Consider the following 24,843-nt stretch of genomic DNA (forward strand, 5'->3'; position numbering starts at 1 on the left):
TCATATCTTCTAGGTTATCTAATTTGTTGGCATATAATTTTTTATAATCTCTTATAATCCTTTGTACTTCTGTGGTGTTGGTTTTTATTCTTCTGATTTTGTTTGAGGCATGCTCTCTCTTTTAATGAGTCTGGCTAAAGATTTACCAATTTTGTTTATTTTTTCAAAGAACCATCCCCTGGTTTCATTGATCTATTGCTTTTAAAATCTCGATTTCATTTATTTCTACTCTAATCTATATTATTTCCTTTTTCTGTTGGCTTTGGGGTTTGTTCTTTTTCTATCTCCTATAGGTGTAAGGTTAGCTTATTCGAGATTTTTTCTTGTTTCTTGAGGTAGGCCTGTAATCCTCTAATCTTCCCTCTTAGAACAGCTTTTGCTGTATCCCAAAGACTTTGGACTGTTATGTTTTTATTTTCATTGTCTTTTTTTTTTTTTTTTTAATTTCCTCTTTGGTTTCTTGGTTGACCCATTCATTGTTTACCAGCATGTGATTTAGCCTCCATGTATTTGTGCTCTTTCTGTATTTTTTCTTGTGGTTTCTAGTTTTATACCGTTGTGGTTGGAAAAGATGCATGGTACGATTTCAGTGTTTTAAAATTTATCAAGACTTGTTTTGTGGCCTAACATGTATTTTGGAGAATATTTCATGTGCACTTAAGAATATATATTCTGTTTTTGAGTGGAATGTTCTGAATATATCTTTTAGGTCCATCTGGTCTAATGTGTCATTTAAGGCATTTTCTTCATTTTCTGTTTGGATGATCTCTCCATTGATGTTGGTGGGGTGTTGAAGTCCCCTACTATTATCTTATTACTGTCAGTTTCTTCCTTTGTGTCTGTTAATAGTTGCTTTATGTATTTAGGTGCTTCCATGTTGGGTACATAGATACTTTTATAATTGTTGTGTCCCCTCGTTGGATTGTTTTCTTTGTTAGGTAGTGTTCTTTGCCTCTTGGTACAGTCTTTGTTTTAAAGTCTATTTTGCCTGATATAAATATTGCTACCTCAGCTTTCATTTGCTCCCATATGCCTGGTGAATGTTTTTTCCATCCCTTCACTGCATGTGCGTTTAGTTCTGAAGTAAGGTTGCTTTTTTTTATCCATTTAGTCACCCTATGTCTTTTTTTTTTAATTTTAAATTAAAAAAAAACAGTATAATTCACCCTATGTTTTTTGACTGGAGCATTTACTCCATTTACATTTAAAGTAATTATTATTAGGTATGTACTTATTGCCATTTTGTTACTTGTTTTATGGTTGTTTTTGCTGTTCTTCTCTGTTCCTTTCTTCTTTTACTCTTTCCTTATGGTTGGATGGCTTTCTTTAGTGTTACGCTTGAATTCCTTTCTTGTGGCACAGTTGGTTAGGTGTCAGACTGGGTGGCACAGTTGGTTAGGTGTCTGCCTTCTTGTGGCACAGTTGGTTAGGTGTCAGACTGGGTGGCACAGTTGGTTAGGTGTCAGACTCTTTCTTTCTTCTTCTACTCTTTCCTTATGGTTTGATGGCTTTCTTTAGTGTTACGCTTGAATTCCTTTCTTGTGGCACAGTTGGTTAGGTGTCAGACTGGGTGGCACAGTTGGTTAGGTGTCTTCCTGGGTGGCACAGTTGGTTAGGTGTCAGACTCTTAATTTCAGCTCAGGTCATGATCTTAGGGTTGTGGGATCATGCCCCACATTGGGCTCTGGACTGCTGAGCATGGAGACTGCTAGGAATTCTCTCTCCCTCTCCCTCTGCCCCTCCCGTGTGCCCTAAAAGAAAAAAATTCCTTTCTCTTTATTTTTTGTGTTTCTATTACAGGTTTTTGATTTTTGGTTACCATTTAGGTTCACATATAACATTTTATTTGTATAGAGGTATGTATTAGGTTGATGGTTGTTTAAGTTTGAACCCATTCTAAAAGCACTACATTTTTACTTCTCCCCATGTTTTATGTATATGATGCCATACTTTACATCCTTTTATTTTGTGAATCTCTTGACTGATTTGTGTAGATGTGATTGACTTTACCGCTTTTGTGCATACTAGTTTTATAAGTGTTTAATCTGCTCTTATTATGTATTTGTATTTGCCTGTGAAATTTTTTCCTTTCACAATTTTTTTACTCCTCATTATGGCCTTTTCTTTCCACTCAAAGAATTCCCTTTAGCATTTCTTGTAAGTCTGGTTTAGTGGTGATATACTCCTTTTGTTTGGGATACTCTTTATTTTTCCCTCTATTCTGAATGGTAATTTTGTTGCATAGATTATTCTTGGTTGCATTTTTTTTTCCTTTCAGTACTTTGAATGCATCATGTACCTCCTTTCTGGCCTGCTAAGTTTCAGTTGAAAAATCAGCTTATGGTCTTGTAGGATTTCCCTTATATGTAACTGTTTTCTTTTCTCTTGCTGCTTTTAAGATTTCCTCTTTATCAGTACTTTTTGCCATTTTAACTATGTGTCTTGGTGTGGACCTCCTTGGGTTCATCTCGTTAGGGACTCTCTGTGCATCCTGGATCTGGATGTCTGTTTTTTTCCCCACATTAGGGAAGTTTTCAGCTATTATTTCTTCAAATAAGTTTTCTGCCCCCTTCTGTCTGTCCTCTCCTGAGATCCCTATAATGTGAATGTTACTATACTTGATGGTGTGGCTGAGTTCCCTTAACCTATTCTCAGTTTTTGTTATTCTTTTTTTTTTTTTTCCTTTTTGCTGTTCTGTTTAGTGACTTTCCATTACCCTGTCTTCCAGATTGCTGATCTGTTCTTCTGCCACCTCTAATCTGCTGAGTCCCTTTGTGTATTTTTTTTTAAAGATTTTTATTTATTTATTTGACAGAGACAGACAGCCAGTGAGAGAGAACACAAGCAGGGGGAGTGGGAGAGGAAGAAGCAGGCTCCCAGCAGAAGAGCCTGATGTGGGGCTCGATCCTGGAATGCTGGGATCACGCCCTGAGCCGAAGGCAGACTCTTAACGACTGCGCCACCCAGGCGCCCCCCCCCTTTGTGTATTTTTAATTTTAGTTATTCGGTTCTTCATCTCTGACATATATATATATATATATATACACACACACACACATATACATATATACACATGTGTATATGTGCATTATATATATATAATATATATAATATATATTATATATATAATATATATAATATATATTATATATATAATATATATATATATTTCTATCTCTTTGTTGAGGGTCTCACTGAATTTCTTAAGTCCAGTATCTTTATGACTGTTACTTTGAATTCATTATCAGGCATATAACTTTTTTCTTTCTTTCTTTCCTTTCTTTCCTTTTTTTCCTTTCTTTCCTTCCTTTCTTTTCCTTTTCTTTCTTTCTTTCTTTCTTTCTTTCTTTCTTTCTTTCTTTCTTTCTTTCTTTCTCTTTCTTTCTTTCTTTCTCCCTTCCTTCCTTCCTTCCTTCCTTTCTTTCCTTTCTTTCCTTTCTTTCCTTTCTTTCTTTCCTTTCTTTCCTTTCTTTCCTTTCTTTCCTTTCTTTCTTTCCTTTCTTTCCTTTCTTTCTTTGCATGGAGACCAGTGTGGGGCTTGAACTCACAAACCTGACATCAAGACCTGTGCTGAGATCAAGAGTCAGACACTTAACTGACTGAGTCGCCCAGGCACCCCTAACTTACCTCCATTTCATTTAGCTCTTTTGTTGTGGCTTCGTCCTGTTCTTTCACTTGGGACACAGTCTTCTGTCTCCTCATTTTGTCTAATTCTCTGTGTTTGTTTCTGTGTATTAGGAAAGTCAGCTATGTCAGTTGATCCAGAAAGTAGTGGCCTTATGAAGAAGAGATCCTGTGGTACCCTGCAGCTCAGTGCTCCTTGTTTATCAGAACCAGGCACTTCAGGGGTGTCTCCTATGTGGGTTATGTGTGCCCTGTTGTTGTGGCTGAGCCACATTTGCCTTCAGTCCAGTTGGCTGCATTGGCCCACTTTGCTTGTTGTGGGTGCACTGGGCAGGGTTTGGTCCTTATGTTGTTAAGGGGCCAGTGTGGAGCTGCTGCTTGTGGTTGGATAGTGTCAGCAGTCAGACCAGGAGCCTGCCCTTAGCCTGTCTGCTGGGGCTGTATTCACACTGACCTGCAGGGTGCTGTCCCCACACTGTCCCCTGAAAGGCTTTTATTTGTGGGCAGGGCGGGCCATCAGACCAGATGCTTTCTTCCAGTCCAGAACTAATCAGAAGGGCACATTTTCAGGGCGCCTGAGTGGCTTAGTTGTTGGCGTCTGCCTTCGGCTCAGGTCATGATGCCAGGGTCCTGGGATCGAGCCCCGCATCAGGCTCCCTGCTCAGCAGGAAGCCTGCTTCTCCCTCTCCCACTCCCCCTGCTTGTGTTTCCTCTCTCTTAGTGTCTCTCTCTGTCAAATAAATAAAATCTTTAAAAAAAAAAAAAAAAGGGGACATTTTCTGCACTGCCAGCTATAAGGTTCACTGCTGGGACTGCAGGCGTACTGGTGTGTGGTTATATTCCCCCTCTCTGTCTGCCCTGGGACAGTAGTCATTTTGAAGTGGCACTGTTCCTTGTGGGGTTGCTTACTGGTAGAGTCTGGGCAGGCACTGCTTTGGAGGGACACCTGTTGAGTGGGTCGGGTTGGGTGAGGTGGATCCAAAGGAGAACATTTATAGGGTGCCTGGTACTAACATGATAGGTAGAGAGTGTTCTTGCTGGTTCCTGCAAGTGTCTGGCTATCTAGGCTTGGGTAAGGGGAGAGAAATGGTGCCCACCACCATTTTTGTTCTTGGGGAAATCTCCTAAGGATCCCTGTCCCTCCAGTGCACTTCTGAGATTAGTGAATAAACCTTCTTCAGTATATCCAGACGCTTTTCAAACTGCTGCTTCTATGCTGTATCTTGCTAGGTTATTTGTTATGCTGGCCCTTTAAGGGTGGGGACTATTTTTTAATCTCCCTTTGGGTGTCTCCCAGAGCTATGCTGCTGCTTTTTTTTTTTTAAGTACCTAGAGTTAAGCTCTGCTTATTGAAAAAACTCCCTAAGTTAAGCCCCCTGGTTTTCAATGCCAGATATTATGGGGATTTGTCTTCCAAGGGCCTCCAAACCTGGAGTGTTTAGGGTGGTGTCTGATCCTTTCACTTCTTTGTGCTTGTGGTGTCCCCCCTATTTGTGGTTAGTCTCCTGAGAGGGGATTGGTGGGGATGGGAGGGAGGGGTGAGCAGGAGGGGTGGGGGTGGGGATCAGAGTTTGGTTCCCAATTATGTCTCTGCCTCTTCTACCCACTTTGATGTGGAAAGTCTGTTCTGACAGTCTTTGGGTGGTTCAGAGATAACCGCACTTGTGTAGCTGTTATCTTAGTGTGTCTTTGGGACAAGGTGAGCTCAGGATCTTCCTACTTAGCCATTTTCCCAGAATCTCATCAGTCTTTTTTTTTCTTTGTTGATTTTTCGTGCTTCTTAAAAGCACAGTCAGATAATTTATTGAGATTGTTTTCAGCCTATATCACTCTTTTGAAGCAGCCCTTTTAAAAGCTGTCAATAACCTAATTATAAAATCCTTAGTCATCTTCTTGACCAGTTCCCAATACCTGGTACCTAATATCTCTTTCCTTAGCTCCCATGTTATTACACTGTCTTGGTTTTCTTCCTACCCTCTGGCCATGATTTTGCTGACTTTTCTTCCTTCTGCTTTCTAAATTTACAAATTCTTGAGATTAATTTTTTAGTCCTTTTTTTTTTTCTTTTTTTTACATTTTCTTTCTTAGTAACCTCATCTACTCAGACTGTATTAGCTTTTACCACTATTAGGGGGAACATTTAAATTAGTATTTCTAACTGTCAACTTCCATGTTCACATTTTTAATTATTTTAAATAATATATAATTTCCATCTGACTGTCTTGCTGAATTTTGCAATCTAGTATGTATGTGTAAGGTTATTATTTTAGCCTTCAATCCCAGTACTCCACTACTTCTATTTATTTCTGTTATTTAGGTACCTTTCAAGCCAGTGTCTCAGTCATAAGGCCTTGCTGAGCTCCATTCCCTCTGCCTTATCCAGACTGTTGACAGATCAGATAGATTCTGTTAGTTGTGATTGTCAAGACACTTTTGTTTTTCTCCCATTGACACCAACCTAGATGAAATCTTAATTTTCTCACATCTACTCTGGTCTTCCTTTATTTTTTCTCCTTCAAATGATTCTCCATTCCATTACCAGACCAGTCTTTGTTCAGAGAAAGTGTGAGTACTTGCTACCTGCCTGTGCTGTGCTACATTCTAATGTTGCAAAATTTATTAGCAGCCCAGTGGAGATATATAGACAGATATGTAGAAGACATGACATAGTAAGTGCTATAATCAGTGTAATACAGAGGGAGCCATTAATTCTTCCTGAGGAAGATAGGAAAGACTTTAGGGAAAGTAACTTTTGGACTGGTTCTTGATGGATAAATAGGAGTTTTCTAGAGGGAGAAGGGTATTTCAGGCAAGGGATGTGTGTGTGTGTGTGTGTGTGTGTGTGTGTGTGTGTGTAAGTACCAAGGCAGACAAAAAAGGTCTTGGTGGTATAAGGAAATGTGATAACTTCCACTGTGGCTGGAAGAAAAGTTGTTAAGGAAGATAAAAATGTAGTTTGGAGCCAGAATGCAAAAGACATTGTATGCTATGTTAAAGAATTGGAATTTCATCCACATTGGAGAGTAGCAAAATTTTAAAGCGGACGCTGCTAGATTTTTACTTTTGATGGCAGTGTGAGACGTAGAAAATACTGTTTTAATCCTGTTGCTCTCTATTGATTATTGAAGTAATAAAGCTTAATCTCTTAATTTGGCAAAGTTCTTCTGCTGCTCTTCTCCATGACTTTCTTGCGTATGCTCTATGCTTCAGCCAATTTGGGCTATTTACTAGCATGGGAAAGTCCTTGTGCTTTTCTGTTTCTGCCTGATTATTGAATTTTCAAAGCAACTGGAATTGAAGCCTTCTCCTCTCAGCTAGAGATCAATACTATATTCTCGGAGCTTTTGTAATACTTTGTATTCCACGTGTGGCAATCAGTGAGTGCATTGAAATCATAGCTTGGTAATTAAGAAGTGTTGGAGCCAGAAGACCAAGATTTAAATCCTAGTTGTGTCGTGTGCTGTTTGTGTGACTCTGGACAAGCTACCGACTCTTTCTAAATCTTTCTTATGTTTTGTTTTTTTATTTTTTTAAGATTTTATTTATTTACTTGAGAGAGAGAGTGTGCAAGCAAGAGAGAGAAGGCACAAGTGGGGAGGAAGGGCAGAGGGAGAAGGAGAAGCAGACTCCCTACTAAGCAGGGAGCCTATTGTGGGCTCGATCCCAGGACCCCAGGGTAATGACCTGAATTGAAGGCAGGTGCTTAACCAACTGAGCCACCCAGGCTCCCCCATTCTTATGGTTTTTTTTTGGGGGGGGGTTTGGTTTTTTTTTTTTTTTTTTTTAAAGATTTTATTTGTTTGACAGGTAGAGACACAGCGAGAGAGGGAGAGAGGGAACACGAGCAGGGGAGTGGGAGAGGGAGAAGCAGGCTTCCCACTGAGCAGGGAGCCCGATGCGGGGCTCGATCCCAGGACCCTGAGATCATGACCCGAGCCAAAGGCAGACGCCTAACGACTGAGCCACCTAGGCGCCCCAGTGAGTCACCCATGTGCCCCCCCATTCCTATGTTTTAAATAGGAATAATAAAACCTATATCATTAATCTCACATACATTAATGTGAAAAGGAAATGAGGTAACGATTATAAAACCCTTAGCTTAACAGTATTATACAGTATTACTACTAATGCAGTATACTGTATAGAAAGAGTAAGAAGAATCTGGTGCGGAAATAATGTCTGAAGGTGAAAGCATAGGCAGTGGCAACCATGGCATTTTAATATCGAGAACAAATTTCTAATAAATACACCTTATGCGTTAGGAAGAAAAGGAAGAACCCAAAGAGTAAAGAGAATTAGCAATTTATTGTACTGCATGGTGTGCTGATTGTCAGTATGGTGCACGCAGTGGTCACCATTGTGCTTCTTGTCATTTCCAACTCTTCTCTGTGGCTCTTAGGAGTTATGTCCCACTGCTGCCTCTACTTGGTGTATGGCCTTGGTGAACACATAAACTGGAATTTGAATGAACATATTGTGCTAAAGGCAAGTTATTTGATAAACCATTATCTTAATTTTTATGCTTTATAACCTCTTTAGCATGTGTCAGCTAGGAAAATTTCCGTAACAGTTTGGCTTTCTTGAAATTTGGGTCAGAAAGTATTATCTCTGTATAGCCTTCATTCCCCCTAACGGGGTAATCCTTTGTAAAATTTGGGTATAGACCTGTCTACCTCTTCTGTCATGTAACCAAATCTCCATTTCCTGTCACAGCCTTTCCCTGTCTTCCACATGGTGAGTGCGCTCACTTTGCCCTCTTGCTGCCCTGTTGTTTTGTTGCAGAATTCTCCTCAGGTCCATCCTCTCCTGTGGTGCAGCGAATTTAAAGTTGTCCCCTTCTCGAACCCCAGCAGTTCCAGTCCCTTCTGATTTTGATAGAGTTTGGGTGAGAGTAACTTGATAAACCATTTTCATTAAGGCTTTGTATTCCTTTGTGGCTGTTCAGCAGATGAGGCTTCTGCTCTCAACTTTTCCTCATGCCTTAAGGCAGTACTTACACAATTTTGGTCTGTGGATGGCAAGCATTAGAATTTTCTGGCAGTGTTTGTTTAACATGTTTGTATTCTGAGCCCCCACTTATAGAGATTCTAATTATTGGCTAGGTCTAGAGTGACATCCAGAACTCTGCTTTTAAAATGAATACCCAAAGTGATTTTTATACTCCCAAGATGTTTGGGAACCTCTAATGTGATTGTGATTGGGCCATGATTTTAATATTTCTTTTTTTTCTCCCTCCAGACTTTGTGGGGTTCATTTTTTTCCTGTGGGTTTGCCAGAAGCAAAGGTAACAATTCCAGCTACCTGTCATTTAAAGTAGAAGGGGCTGATGTTTACTATTATATTAAATAGAAAAACCCCACTTGTTACAAGCAGGAATACTATGTATATCAAGCAGGTATGGATTTTAGTCTTGGCTTCTTTAGGGTCTTGTCAAGATTATTGGGTTGAACAGCTGAGAAAGGGAACTCAGAAGCTTAGTTTCTGTTGTAAAATGGCATACAGATTTTTGGAGACAAATTTCCTTTGTTGTTTGCAGAAATGTAAGACTGTACCAGAAATGTTTTTGGTCACTTACAAATTGGTCAGTATAATAAGCTTGTGATATAATTCTTATTTCAATTACTAGCAAGCAGGGAGGGAGCAATAAAAGTACATTGGCATTTTCCCAGCTGGTAGTAGACAAAGTCTGGAATTCGCTGCCTGAATCGCCATATTGAGTAGATTTCAAGTGGACAGTGGAGGGAATAAAACATGAAATTTAAAGTACGGATTAGGGAGCTCAACGTGGTCAAGGGAAGGGTATATCCTTGTTCTTTGTCTTTTGCCAAGACAACTCTCTGATACGGATTAGGACTATTTCCTCACTACATAGACCCAGACATAAAGGTAAAGGACAGGACAGTTGTGTCTTTCCAGGCATTTGGAATGGCAGATACCAAGCTTGTGTGAGTACGTGCTTATATAACATGCCTGCCCTAGCACAAAATATTTGGAATATATACTACTATGGGTATGAGTGACTAATGGTATGTATTTTTATTTTCAAAGAGTTTATTTAAACAATAATGAATTTCCAGTTGGTAGAATTTGGTGTAAGAAAAGTTTGGGGGGTAAGGGAAGACATCCCAGGAGCCTGCAGTGAGTAGTTAGTACCAGATTATTCTGCCAAGGGGTAAAGCTGACCTTGCCTTATTTGCCCCAGTCTTCCCTTCTTTGGCTGCTGCTTTGTGCCTCGGTCTATAAGATCCCCCCCCCCCATGGCTATATATTCCTTTTTCTTTCATTCATTGATTCATAGCAAGTATAATAGGATTTCAACTTTGGGGACACATTTTTTGACCCTTGAATTCAGGTTTTAAGAAGTTTCTTCAGTGAAGTGCCAGTTTCTTATAAACTAAAAAGTTGACTCTAGGAAATTAAGTATATATTTGACTTGCTGAATATTTGAAGCTGATTCATTATGAATCTGTTATTTAAAGAAAATTTGTAGGGATTGCTAAGAAATCCAACAGTGGGTTTTATAACAAACCATCATGGAGTATCTATGTATATGTGAAAGAAAGAATTGTTTTTTTAGAACAGAGGAACTGCACTGAGATTCAAGGGCTGAGCAGCGTATTTGCTTCAGATGCAGAGTTGTGGTAGTCATACTTTTTTAGTCCATTGCATTTGCATAATAACAATGTTATTAATAAAACGCTAATAGAATAGCATAATACTATTTAGTCAAATTAAAAATATACACACAAAGTAGCATATTTTACTTTAAACATATGCACATATATTCAAGAACATTCATGAATGTCCATAGAAGGGGGCAGATAGGATTAGGAATCAGAGATGGATGGAGGAAAATATAAACAAAAAAATAAGAAAGGCCTCACATTTGTTCATAGACAAATGCCATGAACTAAAAAAAAATAGTATTATGCTATAGATCTTATTGTTTTCTCCTTTTGTGTTCGCCACTGTTTAAAAAATCTTTTCATGTCTCTGTATATATATCTATCTTCGTCACTGCTTTTGGTTGCTGCATATTATTTCACCAAATTTACTTAATACGTATTCATTCCTCTAGTGATACCTCTAGCTACTCTTACAAATAATGCTCCAGGGAATATATCAAAGTTGTTCCCTTATGGAACTGTGTGTGAATTTCTCCTGAATATATACTGAGGAGTTGTATAGCTGGGTCATTGAAATGGTATTACCTATGAAAACTTCGCGCATGATTGCTCTGTGGAGTAGTTTACCAGTAATGCATTTGGGTTCCTCTTCTCCATGTTCTTGCTAACAAGTTTCTCTGTCATAAATCTTATATTTAATCCATTTTACACTATCACACTGGAAGAAACTAGAAAGTTGATTAATAATTTATTACATGGAAGGGCCAAATTTTTATTATGGCAGCTAACTATTTGAAACTTATAATGGGGATTTTGAGGGCAGATTGAAATTCATATTGAAGTTTAAAGTGTTGCATGATCTTGTGCAGGTTTTGCAAGGAGAAGGTACACTGTTTAGAGGGCAGGGATAGTATCTTGTTGAACCGTCCAGCAACCTGATCTTGTCAGGGTCCTGGAGTCCATCATATTTAGGTAGTTTGACTTGTGTAAACTATTCTCATTAGTGACCAAAGTTAATTAGAATGTCAATGCACTAATTCATGGTGAAAAAATATAATTATCAAACCTCCTGTCCATTTCAGTTCACTTCTTTTTCTCAGTAGAAAATAAAGTGTAATTAGAGGAGTTCGCTTGGTGAGTTTTATATCTGGGCAAGAGGATGTATTCTGTGATTCAGATGTTTTGATGGTGTCAAGTCATCAAAGCCTGATGACATCTATCTATTCTAAGTCAAATGTTTTAACAGTCTTGGAACCGTGATATTTGTAGTGGTATTAAGTGATGATAATTTATCCATGTCTTTTATTTGTTTGTTTGTTTGTTTAAGTGGGCTCCACAAGCAGCCCAGGGTGGAGCCCAGGGTGGAGCCCAACGCAGGGGTTGAACTCACCCCGGGATCAAGACCTGAGCTAAGATCAAGAATCAGAAGCTTAACCGACTGAACCACTGAGTTGCCTCTGTATCTTTTTAAAAAATTTTTTTCTATTCTTTTTTTATAAGGGGGCTTTCTCTTATAGTGTACATAAATTATTGTACTTATAACTAAGCTGCTTAGGTTAACAAAAGGAAATTAGTTGCACTGTTAGACTGAGGAAGTAAGCATTGTAAATAGTTATATATAGTTTTGCTATTGAGTTTTTAAGAAATAATTCTATAAGGACATCTGGGTAGATCAGCGTTAGGTTAAGTGTCTGCCTTTGGTTCAGGTCATGATCCCAGGTCCTGGGATTAAGTCCCACGTCAGGCTCCTTGCTCAGTGGGGAGCCTGCTTCTCCCTCTGCCTGCTGCTCCCCCTGCTTGTGCTCTCTCTCTCTCTCTGACTAAATAAATACAATCTTTTTTTTTCTTTTAAAGATTTTATTTATTTATTTGACAGAGACAACCAGCGAGAGAGGGAACACAAGCAGGGGGAGTGGGAGAGGAAGAAGCAGGCTCCTAGCGGAGGAGCCTGATGTGGGGCTTGATCCCAGAACGCTGGGATCACGCCCTGAGCTGAAGGCAGACGCTTAACGACACCACCCAGGCGCCCCATAAATAAATACAATCTTAAAAAAAAAAAGAAAAGAAATATTTGTAGGACCTGTAGACTAGATATGATACTTACATTTATTTTAAAAGGTGTCCATTTTAGATAAATTTAGGATTAATATTCTGTAGTTTTCTCCCCTCATTAGCCCCATCTATTTCTTATGGTAACTCCGCTTCAATTTTTTTTTTTTTTTTTTTAAGATTTTATTTACTTGACAGACAGAGAGACAGCCAGCGAGAGAGGTAACACAAGCAGGGAGAGTGGGAGAGGAAGAAGCAGGCTCCTAGTGAGGAGCCTGATGCGGGGCTCTATCCCAGAACGCCAGGATCACACCTTGAGCCGAAGGCAGACACTTAACCGCTGTGCCACCCAGGCGCCCCTCAATTTTTTTTTTTAATAAAAGAAGTTAGTAGGATTGTTATTTCAATTATAGGAATTTTTTTGTAGCAGATCTTTTCAGGGATATATTTGTTTTATTGATCAAATTCTTGGTATCTTTCTCAACACTTTTTTACTTCACTTTCATCACTTCCTTTAGGTTTTCTGGGTTTTGAGGTAATTAAGCACACAACCTGATAATAAGGATTTTTTTACTTATACATATTGTACTACATATGGGATTAATTTGAATTTTTCTGATACTGAGCATGGTTAGTTAGAAATCCAGCATTGAACTTGGTTTTGTCTCAGGTCATGATCTCAGTGTTGTGAGATCAGGCCGAGCAGTAGACTCCATGCTGGGTGGGGAGTCTGCTGGAGAGTCTCTCAGTCCCTCGCCCCTGTCCCTGCCCCCACGTGCATGCACTTGAGCTCTCTCTCTCTGTCTCTCACAAATAAATAAATCTTAAAAAAAAAAAAAAAAGAAAGAAAGAAAGAAAGAAATCCAGCATTAAGCCTTAAGTTTCATACTTCAGTTTTTATTTATAAAATCTATGAGATCATAATATCTTTTTCTTATTGTTTAAACTGGAAAAGATAGATAAAAATTCGGTTTTCATCTGAACTAAGTAGGGAAGTATCTTTTATTAGAATTTTGATTATTGGAATTATATTGGAAAAAAATTGTTTAGTTATCTCTCAGCTGAATTTATTGCTAAGCCAAAATAAAATTGGGTTAAAGCATATTTTCATTTTCCATATTTTCTAATGAAAAAATATAATTAGAAATAATAATGGTAGAAACCATGCATTTATATCAGGATGCTTGGAATTTATTATTATTAGAGGAGGAGGAGTCTGACTCTGTATATGCAGACTTAAAAGTGAGTATCTCCCATTTTTAAGAAAGCATCTCTGGGTTTCATAATAATAATGTTAAATCTAAATATTTCAGTTTAAAATTGTGCAAACAACAGCACGGGTGGGGCGGGATTCAGAGTACTGAATATGTATATTGTGGGAGAATACTGCCACCTTGTGTATACATGATGCTATGTTATGTCTTCATTTTCTTTTGTTACGCCAGCTAATAATACAAAGTGCTTCTTCGCCATTTGGTACTATGGTTAGATAAGTAAATGTGTAAAACATTTGTTTTCTTTTTTTTTCATTTTTCATGTAGTAAAAGCATCCAACTCTTCTTTTTTCTTGGCAGAGGGAGGGGTCTTGTATTTTGAAGACATGAAATTTGGTGTAGTTAGTTCTAAGAATTAGAAAGTCTGAGGGATCAGTCTGGTTAATTGATCTCTGGGGTCAGTAGAAGATGAATCATTTTATTTGAATCTTATGGAATGTTGATGATTCTTTGATCGTTCTTCATTTTAGTGTTTGCCATGCTTTGGGATCATTATTCTGATCGCCAGAATTCATTATACTACAGATAAAGTAAGGGCATTGGGCTTACTCACACAACCATAGTCCTTGATTTTTAAATGTCAAGTGCAGAAGAATGACTATAATGATAACATGGAATAGTGCTTTGAAAAATATTGATGTGATGAAAGAGAGGTTCCTTTAAATCATTTTGGTTACTTGAGGGCATGACTTAGTGGGTTTTAGATATTGCCTCTCACAGACGGGGGGTTCACTTTATGATGCTCATAACTAGCTTAGCTGTGCAGTCATGAGTGCTACTCTGGGCATAAGTTTCTTCACCTGAAAAATGAGCAGTTGAACTGGGTGATTTCTAAGGATCTTTTTAGCTTTAGAATTCTCTGACTGTAAAGTCTTACTATTAACTTTTAAAATGTTAATGCTATAATTCCCTTCAGGTTACTCATTATATTTTTCTGTATGAGAAGTTATTTTGAAAGTTTAATGTAATCGCAAAGTTGTGTTTAACTATCATGAAATATATTAGTAATTTGAGGGGATACCTGTGTACAAAAGTTTAATACCAGAAATCTAGGAAATTCGCCTACTTTTTATATAATATGTGGGGTACTTGAAGATATCAGAAGATGGATTTGGGGGTAACCTAGATTTTAAATATATGCTATTTTCAGCAACATAACACTGTTAGGGGGACACAAATGGATTACAAATACCTACATTTCAACTTCTGGGAAGGCTCCAAAAGTTGGTATAAATATGGTAATGGTATATAAATGGTAATGGTATAAATATCATAGGCAGAGATTTCTAGTTGAGATGAAAAGAGAGAAAAAAGTACCTTTAGCCTATAGTTGAAGACTTCGGAGTTCTTTAGGCTATTACCCAACTGAAAATGTAAGGCTCGTGATTCTTCAGAATGTAAATCTCTTCATTTTTGAGTACACAGCAGCAGATATTTCCTGCTTCCCTTGATTCATTTTTCTTGTGCAGTGCTAAGAGTGAACACATGTAATTAGGTTTCACTTTTTACTTTGAGGCCATATGGGAATAATTTTTTAAAATTCTAAACATAATTCTAAGGAAAATGATTCTCATTGTTAAGCTATGTAAACATGCCAAATTCAACATCTGTACTGAAATAATTTCCCAGTTTCTAGTGATTGTAATACCAAAGCAAAATGAGTCTGTTGGTATTTTTCATTTATTTTGTGTAACACCAAACTATTGTTTTATAGAGTACAGACTTCATGACAAATGTTTAAATTCACTAATAAAATACAATTCACAAATAAAAATTTGTGCCATATTATAGAACATTAAATAAAAATGTTAACTAAAATGCACATATCATCCTCATATAAATTATTATGGAAATACAAAATATTAAGTAAATTTTACTTCATAGAAGTGAAGAGAATATAATTATGAAAAAAGTGAAGCAGATGATAACTTAATTGGTTTTTAGAAAATGTAATCTTAAGAAAATGGGAAGTCTGTGGTGACATTAGCCATGAGGTTTTTCTGTAGAGATTTTCCCAAAAGCTCTCTTCCAGAACCTCCCTCAGCAATGGGGTGGGAATGTGAAATCAGAAGAAAACATTGGGTGATAGTTCATAACAGGCTCATATATAAATCCAATCTCTGGATTGATACTCTTGAGATATTTTTGAACAGTTTTTATTTAGGGACTAGAGTTTTTATTGATAGCAAACCATAGTTTTAAAAAGAGCATGCCTACTTTCTTTTTTTAAAATTTTATGTATAGGTAGAGACCAGTTAATGACCTGTACTTGGTTCAGTTGTGCTATGTTAGTGTTCCACTTGTTTGAAAAGTCTTTGATTTGGATGAAGAATTATGATTATAATAAAAATTTTGCTTGTCAGTTGATGTATTGTTCTTCCTTGGGAATTACAGAGAATTAGAATGCTTTCTAATGAGTATATCTTTTTTTATTTTGACATTTTAAAAAATGGAGATATAACTGACATGTAATTAATTTCAGGTGTACAACATAATGATTCAAAATTTGTATATATTGTGAAAAGATCACCACAATAAGTCTAGTTAACATCCATCACCACACATATTTACAGATTTTTTTCTTGTGATATATTTTGAAATTTTAACACAGCAAATAACTTTCTGTATAGAGAAGAGTTTTCTTCCAGTATTTTCATCATAGACTGCATAATTGAATTTGTAATAAAATTTGTTATCCAGATACACTAGGGCACCATGCTAAAACGTAATAAATACTGATAGAATACTTCAGTTTGGTTGCTTATTGTGTTCTGCACAGGCCTAGACCTATCTATTCTTATGTAATATTCAAAATTTAATGAGTCTTTTTTTTTTTTAAAGATTTTATTTATTTATTTGTCAGAAGGAGAGTGAGAGAGAGAGAGATCACAAGCAGGGGGAGCGGCAGGCAGAGGGAGAAGCAGTCTCCCTGCGATGAAGGACCCTGGGATCATGAGCTGAGCTGAAGGCAGATGCTTAACCTACTGAGCCACCCAGGCGTCCCATTGAGTCCTTGATTCTGATGAAAATGATTTTTAAGACAATGAAATACAAACATTTTGGTAAATCAAAATACCATATTGTTTTAGAATACTAAAAACTGGTATAGTCATTAATTGTTATGTTAATATGTAGGTCAGGATAGAAATTGGTAGTTATATGGAAGTTGGAGGATTTAGAATTTTTGTAAACCCAGCTCTCAGATTTTATTTTATCTATTTTATTAACTGCTACTACGAGTGTCATTACTAGTGAACTTACTCTGTAAATTGGTCTTTTTCATCATAGCAGATAAATAATTGTGATTTTTCTAATATATGCAAGAATTTGCTTCTTACTCAAGTTTTATTTTAATTGCAATTTCTTAGGCCATCCTATAATGTAAACTAATAACATATACAAATTGATGCATACTCTATATTTTTCTCTTGTTCCTTTTTTTTTTCCTTTGAATGTATTAAATTTAGTTGTTTCATGTTGTGAAGCAGGTGCTCATCAGAGTGATTCTGTATTTAAAAATATTAATACATCGACGTTTTGATATACTATTAGTGGGATAAGGTCTTTTAAATGATTGTGGAAGTTAATATCAATGATATACTGTTAGTAATGAGATGTGTAGCATAGGTCATAACATATATCTTTTTATTATTACTAGGCAAGAAGTTATGAAATGGAATGGATGGGGATATAATGATTCCAAGTTCTTCTTCAATAAGAAAGGCCAAGTTGAGTTGACTGGGAAAAGGTAACTGGTTGGTTTATTCTTTTGTTCCTTTTTTTCCCTTTCTTTCTGTAAAAAATTTTTAACATAAATAACAAACATTATTATCTTAAATAATAGACATACATAAAAATAGAGAGGGTAATATGACTCCTCCCTCGATTTAAAGATATCAACATTTTGACATAATTGCTCCTTCTTTTGTCTGTGGTATTAAATTCTGGCATTGTCATGTCACTTCTAAATATTTACATATATCTTCTTTAAAAATATAAGGACCTAGTATTAGCTAATCATAATAGTACCATTATCATACTCTTCAAAATAAGACAAATTTTATATCTGATTAGCCAGTCCACATTTCCCCTGATATCTAAAAAATGCCGTTTTACAGGTAGTTTGTTTGACTCAGGATCCAAAAAGGTCTATAGTCATCCTACCACCCAATCTCCACGCCATTGACTTGTTCAAAGTAACTCCACTTTTAGGACTGGGAATTTACTTTTGGGTGTGGTTGTTATGGAACATGAACAATTTTAGGTCTTTGTGAATATAAATAGTATTTAAATTTTTAATTTTTAAAAAGATTTTATTTATTTATTTGACAGAGAGAGAGAGAGCCAGAGAGCACAAATAGGAGTGGGTTGGGGAGGGGTTTGGAGGGGTGGCGGAGGGAGAGGGAGAAGCAGGCTCACTGCTGAGCAGGGAGCCCGTGGGGCTTGATCCCAGGCCCCTGGGATCATGACCTGAGCCTAAGGCAGACCCTTAACTGATTGAGCCACCCAGGCACCTCATAAATAGTATTTTTAAAATTAGTTTTCTGGGGCGCCTGGGTGGCTCAGTCGGTTAAGCGTCTGCCTTTGGCTCAGGTCATGATTCTGGAGTCCCAGGATTGAATCCTGCATTGGGCTCCCTCCCGCCTAAGCAGGGATCTGCTTCTTCCTCTGACCCTCCCCCTTCTCGCACTCTCTCTCTCACATAAATAAATAAAATCTTTAAAAAATCTTAAAAAAGGTAAAGTAAAATTAGTTTTCTGAAATACATTAGGGAAGAAGTGATGAAGAAAGAACAATCATTTGTGTGGTAACTTTCACATTTCTGAAATATTTTTGGTAATGTGTGGATAAGAATTCTAAAGAATATTTGTATTGTTATTGTTCCAGATGCAGACAGAATTGTAAAATAAGTTCTCAGTTGATTTTAAGAACCGACCCTACCAAAGTTGGTGTTTTGGGTGGTTTGTCTATTGAATTTTGATTTAACTTTTGAAAGGACAGTGAATACAAATGCTAAGATTTGAAGGGTCTATAAATTAAAACTTGAGAGTAGGTAAACACACACACACACACACACACAACTGGATCAGATATATTTCAAATCTGTTCCAGTATTGTGCTTTGACTTAGTATCTGTTGGGCATAATATGCTTAGGTTAATATTTTTGGTATATCAATATATTGAAATACCAGTGAGAAAAGTTTTATCCCTTGGAGAAATTCTCTTTCTTGGCAACATAATCAGTCCAGTTTTCTGACTTAAACATACTTTGTACCTGAAACAAAACCTTAGGAATAGTAATTAGAAACTAATTTTAATAAAGGTATGAAATGTATATTTGACATTTGCTTTTTAATAGGAAAAATAAATACCTGTATTCTCATTCCCATCTTTAAGTGTGACTGGGCAGCATGTTGGTGGAGGCTTAGTTGAGAAATTGTGTAATTCAGGTAGAAGGAATTTCTGGTTAAAATTAAATTTACCAGTGTTCTAGATGTTGAGTGTTTTGTGTTTTAAATGGAATAATGTCTAATATAGTAGAAACTTACCTATTTAAAACCTGGCTTTGCAAAATCTCCTCGGGTAGGGAGAGTAAATCTTCTGAACTTAGAAAATCAACTTCCTCTCCTCTCTGACACTGTCTTCATTTCTTTCTCTCTTTGGACCTTGAAAGTATGGCATCTTTATTTTATGGGAGGGGGCAAGTTGTCACTTGTGCACAGTGCCACTGAAAGCATTAGACCCCTACTGACTTATGTAGAGCACTGTAGGGCTATTTAGTGGTTTGTGTTGGAAGTCTTTGTATGCGAAATGAATAATCAGTCACAAAATATCACAAGTAATTATATTTTGCTAGTGCCATGGTTCAGAATCTGGTTCTTATTTCAGGTGTTCTGGCTCTTGATTTGTCAGTTTTCACAGAGAGGATCAGATTGTAGAGGTCTGACATGTGTGCCACACTCAAGATATACTCATGAAAAACATTAGAACCCCGGTGTATTCATTTATGTTTAGATTATTCCTTTTTCCGTGTATAGAGTACTTGTTAACACCCTTCGTGATATTAAGATATATAAGACATAAAATATAAAATATATTGTTTGGAGAGCATAGATTCAGAGTAAAGGGGATTTAGTGTTCTCAAGAGAGTGGTCTCAAGAGAGATGTTTATCCAGGTTGTAATAGAACCAGAGAATGTATTTGTTTGGCTTCTGACTTTGGAAGATTGCTGCTCCTGCCACTCTAACCAGAATTAGTTCCTTAAAGACTTCATTTCTTGCATTAACTCCTGAATCAGGTCCAGTGGGAGAAAAGGAAAGAGAATAGGGTGCATCTGACTGGCAGAGCCTGCAAGGGAGACCCGTAAAGCGGATGTTGGGCACATTTGCTTTGGTGGAAGATAGCCTTGGCTTCTCACTTAGACTCATCTAGAGGACAATTCTCCAAATACAGAAATGGAATTTAAATGCTCTGGGATTAAATATGTACTACATAAACTATTTAATAACTAAAACCGATGATTGAATAATATTCAGTTCCCATTCTAGTGATTACAGAAGTATCATTACCTTGTCATAGACAGGATAATAAACCAGATTGAATTGGATTGTAGCTTTCTGTAAATTTAGTCTAGCCTCCTAGGGATAATGGTTGAATTAGTAGATTTCTCTGGTTTTTGTCAGAAAACATTTAAACATTCTTTAAGGTAGTAATAGCTATTATTTAATTGAGTGCCTACTGAATTATCTTAAAATAACCCCAAGATGGGTAGTGGTATTTTCTTAAAAGAATTAAGAGATTGAGGATGAGTGAGGTTAAATAGTTTATTTGAAGTCACTTGTTCAGCAGGAAATTGGGATTAAAACCCAAGTGTTTTTGAGCTTTGTTCTTGTGCTGTTTTTATTGTACTGTGCTTCTGCAGATAAGCATATTCATCCATCGTATTGATCTTGCTTTCTCTCCAAACTCTGAGAGCACTTTATAGTAGCCTTCTACCTGCTGTGCACTAGCACAGTGGAGTTAGTCATATTGTAAAAAATTACCCTGTGACAGAAATTCCTCTTTTCCAGTGAAAGATACAGTGGAGAAGCAAAAGAAGGTGGTGATATTCTTAAAAGAGAAAATGGAATTTATGACTAGAGAGGATGAGTTACAAGAAAACATTGATTAGGCTGAACAGTATTAATTCACCCTTTTGTATTAATAATATTAGATTGTGAGGACGATTTTTTAAATTCTTTGTAAAGACTTTTTATTCTGGCATTGTAGTGGACTGAACAAATTATAGACTTTTTGTTCTCTGTAACTGCATAGAAAACATGAATAAAATATCCTAAGAGAGATATAAAACAGAGCTGGGGGAAAAAGGGGAATTCTTAGGTGCCAGCAACCAAGGGTGAGTTTCAATGAAAATTTATGGGGATTCCCTTATTTCTGATCCAAAGAGATTGAAAAGGTAAATTTTTATAAGCAAATGTGGTTGATTTTGTATATTTTGGGAGGGTAACGTTGACATTTCAAACCCAGCCATTGAATTAGTATATGTGCTGCCGAATCGAGCGCTCCAGCCATTAAATTAAAAGCAATTATTATAAGCTGTTTTAGATCTTTGGGGAAAATCGGAAGTTTTTTCCTGAACCCAGTCTTATCTTCTGAACATATTTACAATGTGTCAGGTTATAAATTCTTAGGTTTATTATCTTGCCATTCTTACCTCCTTCTAGATAGAGCTCAGTTGAGTCCTCCTGGGTTTAAACAGCAGAAGGCAGTACTTCAGAGCTAATGCTACACATTTCTCCAAACTAATATTTTTGAAAAGTGTCATTAAGCATTAATTGGTGCTTACAAAGTACAAGCTAGTGTTTAAATGGAGAGAATTTGTTTGGGTTTGTTGTGCTTTATATTTTCAGTGGCATAATTTTTCATTAGTTTTGTCTGATTATAAAAAGATTTTTAAATTGCTTAGCAATTATTATGGAACTCACTCTGAGGATAGATGGTTGTTTCTACTAACATTTTACTGCCTCTGTGCACTGCCTCAGAGTGGGAGTACTTTGTCTTTAGTCACAGTAAATCCTGATGTGCACTTCCTTCTTGGATATTTATGTTCAAAGAATTTTCTTTCCACACAGTGATTCTTTGGTCTTGAATGCTTCCCCTGGTTCTGTATCTTCTACTATATAGTTTAATTCTGTCCTCAGGGAAGGTGGTGAGTTGATCTCTCCTTATATTTTACAATATGAACCATTTCTTAAAATTCTCAAACTCATCTTCAGTCGTGATAAAGATCCATTCAGGAGTCACCCTGTTTCAATAATTGTTATAGGTACCTGGCTTTTCTCTTATCATATTTCTGGCAAATGTTGCATGGTTCTTGCCCATATGTTCATCCTACCAATCAAGTGTCTTTGTAGCTTTGACTAAACTAGGTTGTAAATCCCTTCCTTCCTTCCTTCCTTTTTTCCTTCCTTCCTTCCTTCCTTCCTTCCTTCCTTCCTTCTTTTCTTTTTTCTTTTCTTCTCTTTTCTTTCTCTTTTTAGATTGTAAGTTTCTTAAGAACAGTGTTATAATACCAATTCTTTGTCCTGCAATGCTCAGTACAGTCTTATGAGTGTTAAATGCTTAATTTATAGTTTTGAAAGTAAATCTAAATTATTTTAGTGTAATGTAATAATCAAGTTATTACATGACTATTTCTTAAATTAAAAACCTCTAATTCCTTTAACTTTTTTAATAATGTTTCTTTTCAGTCAATTTACTTCTTTAACTTCAAAGTTTTCATTTTTACTTCATGATAATTTTTTGAGATTTTTGGAACCCTTGGCAGTATGCTGGGCTTTATGATTATTAAGTCAGGCTTCCTTTACTGTTTTTCAAATCCCAGAGCATTAGTTGCAAGAAAAAGTACAGTTGAAATGTTTACATTCTGACATGATTTTTTGAGCGGTATGTTCTGTGCAGGAATTGTAGATAATGGAGCAAAGTCTTTTTTTGTCTTTTTTTTTAGAAGCATAGTTTTTCTCTTTTTTTCTTAAAGATTTTATTTGAGAAAGAGAGTGAGCAAGTGCACATGCACGAGTGGGGGTGGAGCAGAGGAAGAGGGGGAAGCAGGCTCCTTGCTGAGCAGGGAGTCTGATGCAGGGCTCAATTCCAGAACCCCGAGATCGTGACCTGAGCTGAAGGCAGACACTTAAACCAACTGAGCCACCCCAGTAAGGAAGCAAAGTCTTAAATCAAATATTCTGCCACACAAGATACTTCTTCAGAGTCCGAAACACTGTGCGTTCAGATATGAAAATATATTGTGTTTGTCTTAATGGTAGGATGTAATTTTAAATTTTACACACGGCAATAACACCAACTCTATATCTATTAATTCAGGTATGTTGAAGGTGGTCACTTTTATTTTATGGATAATGTTATTTGTGAATTAAGGGATTCACAAAGGTCTGAGTGTGATTCTGTCATGAATATCAAGGGTCTAATATATTTTATGAAGACCCAAATTAATTGTACATTTAACATGTAAAGACCCGGCATTAAAACCTGATAGTTCCAAATTGGTCTTTTTGTAGGACATGACTAACACACAATGGCATATCTGTTAATAACCAGCTTTCTAGAATTTGTACTTTTACCTCAGTTGAAATGAAGATTTTATATGCTGAATATCTGTAGGTGTTTTAGCTATGAGTCCCATACTCTCTTTTATTTCAATTTCTTTAGATTTATGAAAAAGGTATTATAATACAGTACTTCAAACATACCATTTCAGTTTGATTTTTAGCACTTGCGATTTTTTTAACATAAAGAAACTTGTTTGATTAAAACGTACATGTTCTTCATGTTTTTTCCTTTCCACTGTCATTTTTGTTTTGTTAATGTTTATGTAAAGACTGATTTGACAATTTTGGATAGGATTTTTGTTGTATAATTTGAAGTTAACTTGAGGAGTGACACCCACTCAACCCTTGCTGTGTAACTGTTAAAATTACGTGACAAAATGGGTGCTTTTTGTCACTTCCAATTAAGCATTCCTTTGGTTGGGGCCTAGTACCAGCTTTTAAAATATTGAATTCTGCATTATTATAAATATATATTTAGTTTTGGTACAGAGTTTATATACTACCACTGGGTTTTTAAAATTTCTATCTTTGTGAAATCAAAGTAATCTTTTGAGGCTAGTTGCTAAATGCTTTGCCAGTACTGAAGCTCTGATGAAATGAGTGGGAAATAACCTTGAGCAAACATTATACTTTGAACTTTTTAAATAATTTTCTTCACATAGATGTTAAGACCAATTTATTGTTTATTCTGATTTGTTGTCAGTATTAGTTTAATTATTATTATTTTTTAAATTGTTTTTTTGATCTGGAATGGAAACTGACCAGTGGAGTATTTCTTCTTTTCTCCATTTAAACACACACACACACAGAGGAATTAAAGATTGCTATAGGGCCATTTAAACTATCATCTTGGAAAAAATTAATTTTGATGTTACTTCCTATCAGATACAGAGATCAATTCCAGATAGATCGTAGACCTCAGTGTATAAGCTAAAACTAAAATTGCTAGGAGAATATATAGAATGTCTTTTTGAATTTGAGGTTGTCAAAAAACAGAGGACAAAAAGTGTTAACTTTTATAAAGGAAAAAAGATGAATCAATTAGATAACATTAAAATATAAAACTTCTTTTCATCAAAAGACTCCTTTAAGAGAATGAAAGACAAGTCATAAAGTAAGACAAAATATTTAATACATACATCCTTGATTTCAGAATATATAAATAATTCTTATACATTGATGAGAAAACAATAGTAACCCAATGGGAAAATGAGCAAAATATGAACTGGCATTGAAAACGGAATATCCAAATGGACAATAGATACATGAATAGAAATTCAAACCCATACATAACCAGTGAAATTCAAATTAAAATGGTTAAGAGATTACCAGTAGAATGTTTCACATTAAAAAGAACTACAGCACCAAGTGTGGGAAGGATGTGGAGTAAGTCCATATATCATTGTTAGTGGTAAACATGTTGGAAAACTTACTTACCAATATCTACTAAAATTGAACATATGCATAGACCATGGCCTGGAAATTCTAGTCTAGTTATATACCCGTCAGAAAAATGTGATACATTCTTCAGAAAACAAGTTCAAGAATGTCCTTGAGGGCATCAAAAACTAAATAACACTATTGTCTATCATCTGTACAGTGGATAAAGAAATTGTGCTATCCCCACACAGTGGAATTAAGCC

The 24,843-nt window shown here is 36.3% G+C and overlaps 1 protein-coding gene across 14 annotated transcripts in view; it reads left to right on the forward strand.

Moving 5' to 3' along the window:
• AGPS (alkylglycerone phosphate synthase) overlaps positions 1 to 24,843 on the forward strand; it is a 203,268-nt gene that overhangs the window by 81,753 nt on the left and 96,672 nt on the right. For 10 of the 14 annotated variants that reach the window (XM_048214157.2, XM_044381449.3, XM_026492470.4 and 7 more), the window contains one exon: positions 17,232 to 17,321. In XM_048214157.2, coding sequence (XP_048070114.1) covers positions 17,242 to 17,321 — 80 coding nt within the window. In that variant the 5' untranslated portion in view covers positions 17,232 to 17,241. Of the gene's footprint in view, positions 1 to 8,862; positions 8,909 to 11,577; positions 11,710 to 13,470; positions 14,104 to 16,436; positions 16,636 to 17,231; positions 17,322 to 24,843 lie in introns of those variants that run through there. The other 4 variants (XM_057318831.1, XM_057318832.1, XM_044381448.3 and 1 more) reach the window with 4 other exon arrangements.

Source organism: Ursus arctos, unplaced genomic scaffold (assembly GCF_023065955.2).
Source record: "Ursus arctos isolate Adak ecotype North America unplaced genomic scaffold, UrsArc2.0 scaffold_1, whole genome shotgun sequence".
Classification (NCBI taxonomy): Eukaryota; Metazoa; Chordata; class Mammalia; order Carnivora; family Ursidae; genus Ursus; species Ursus arctos.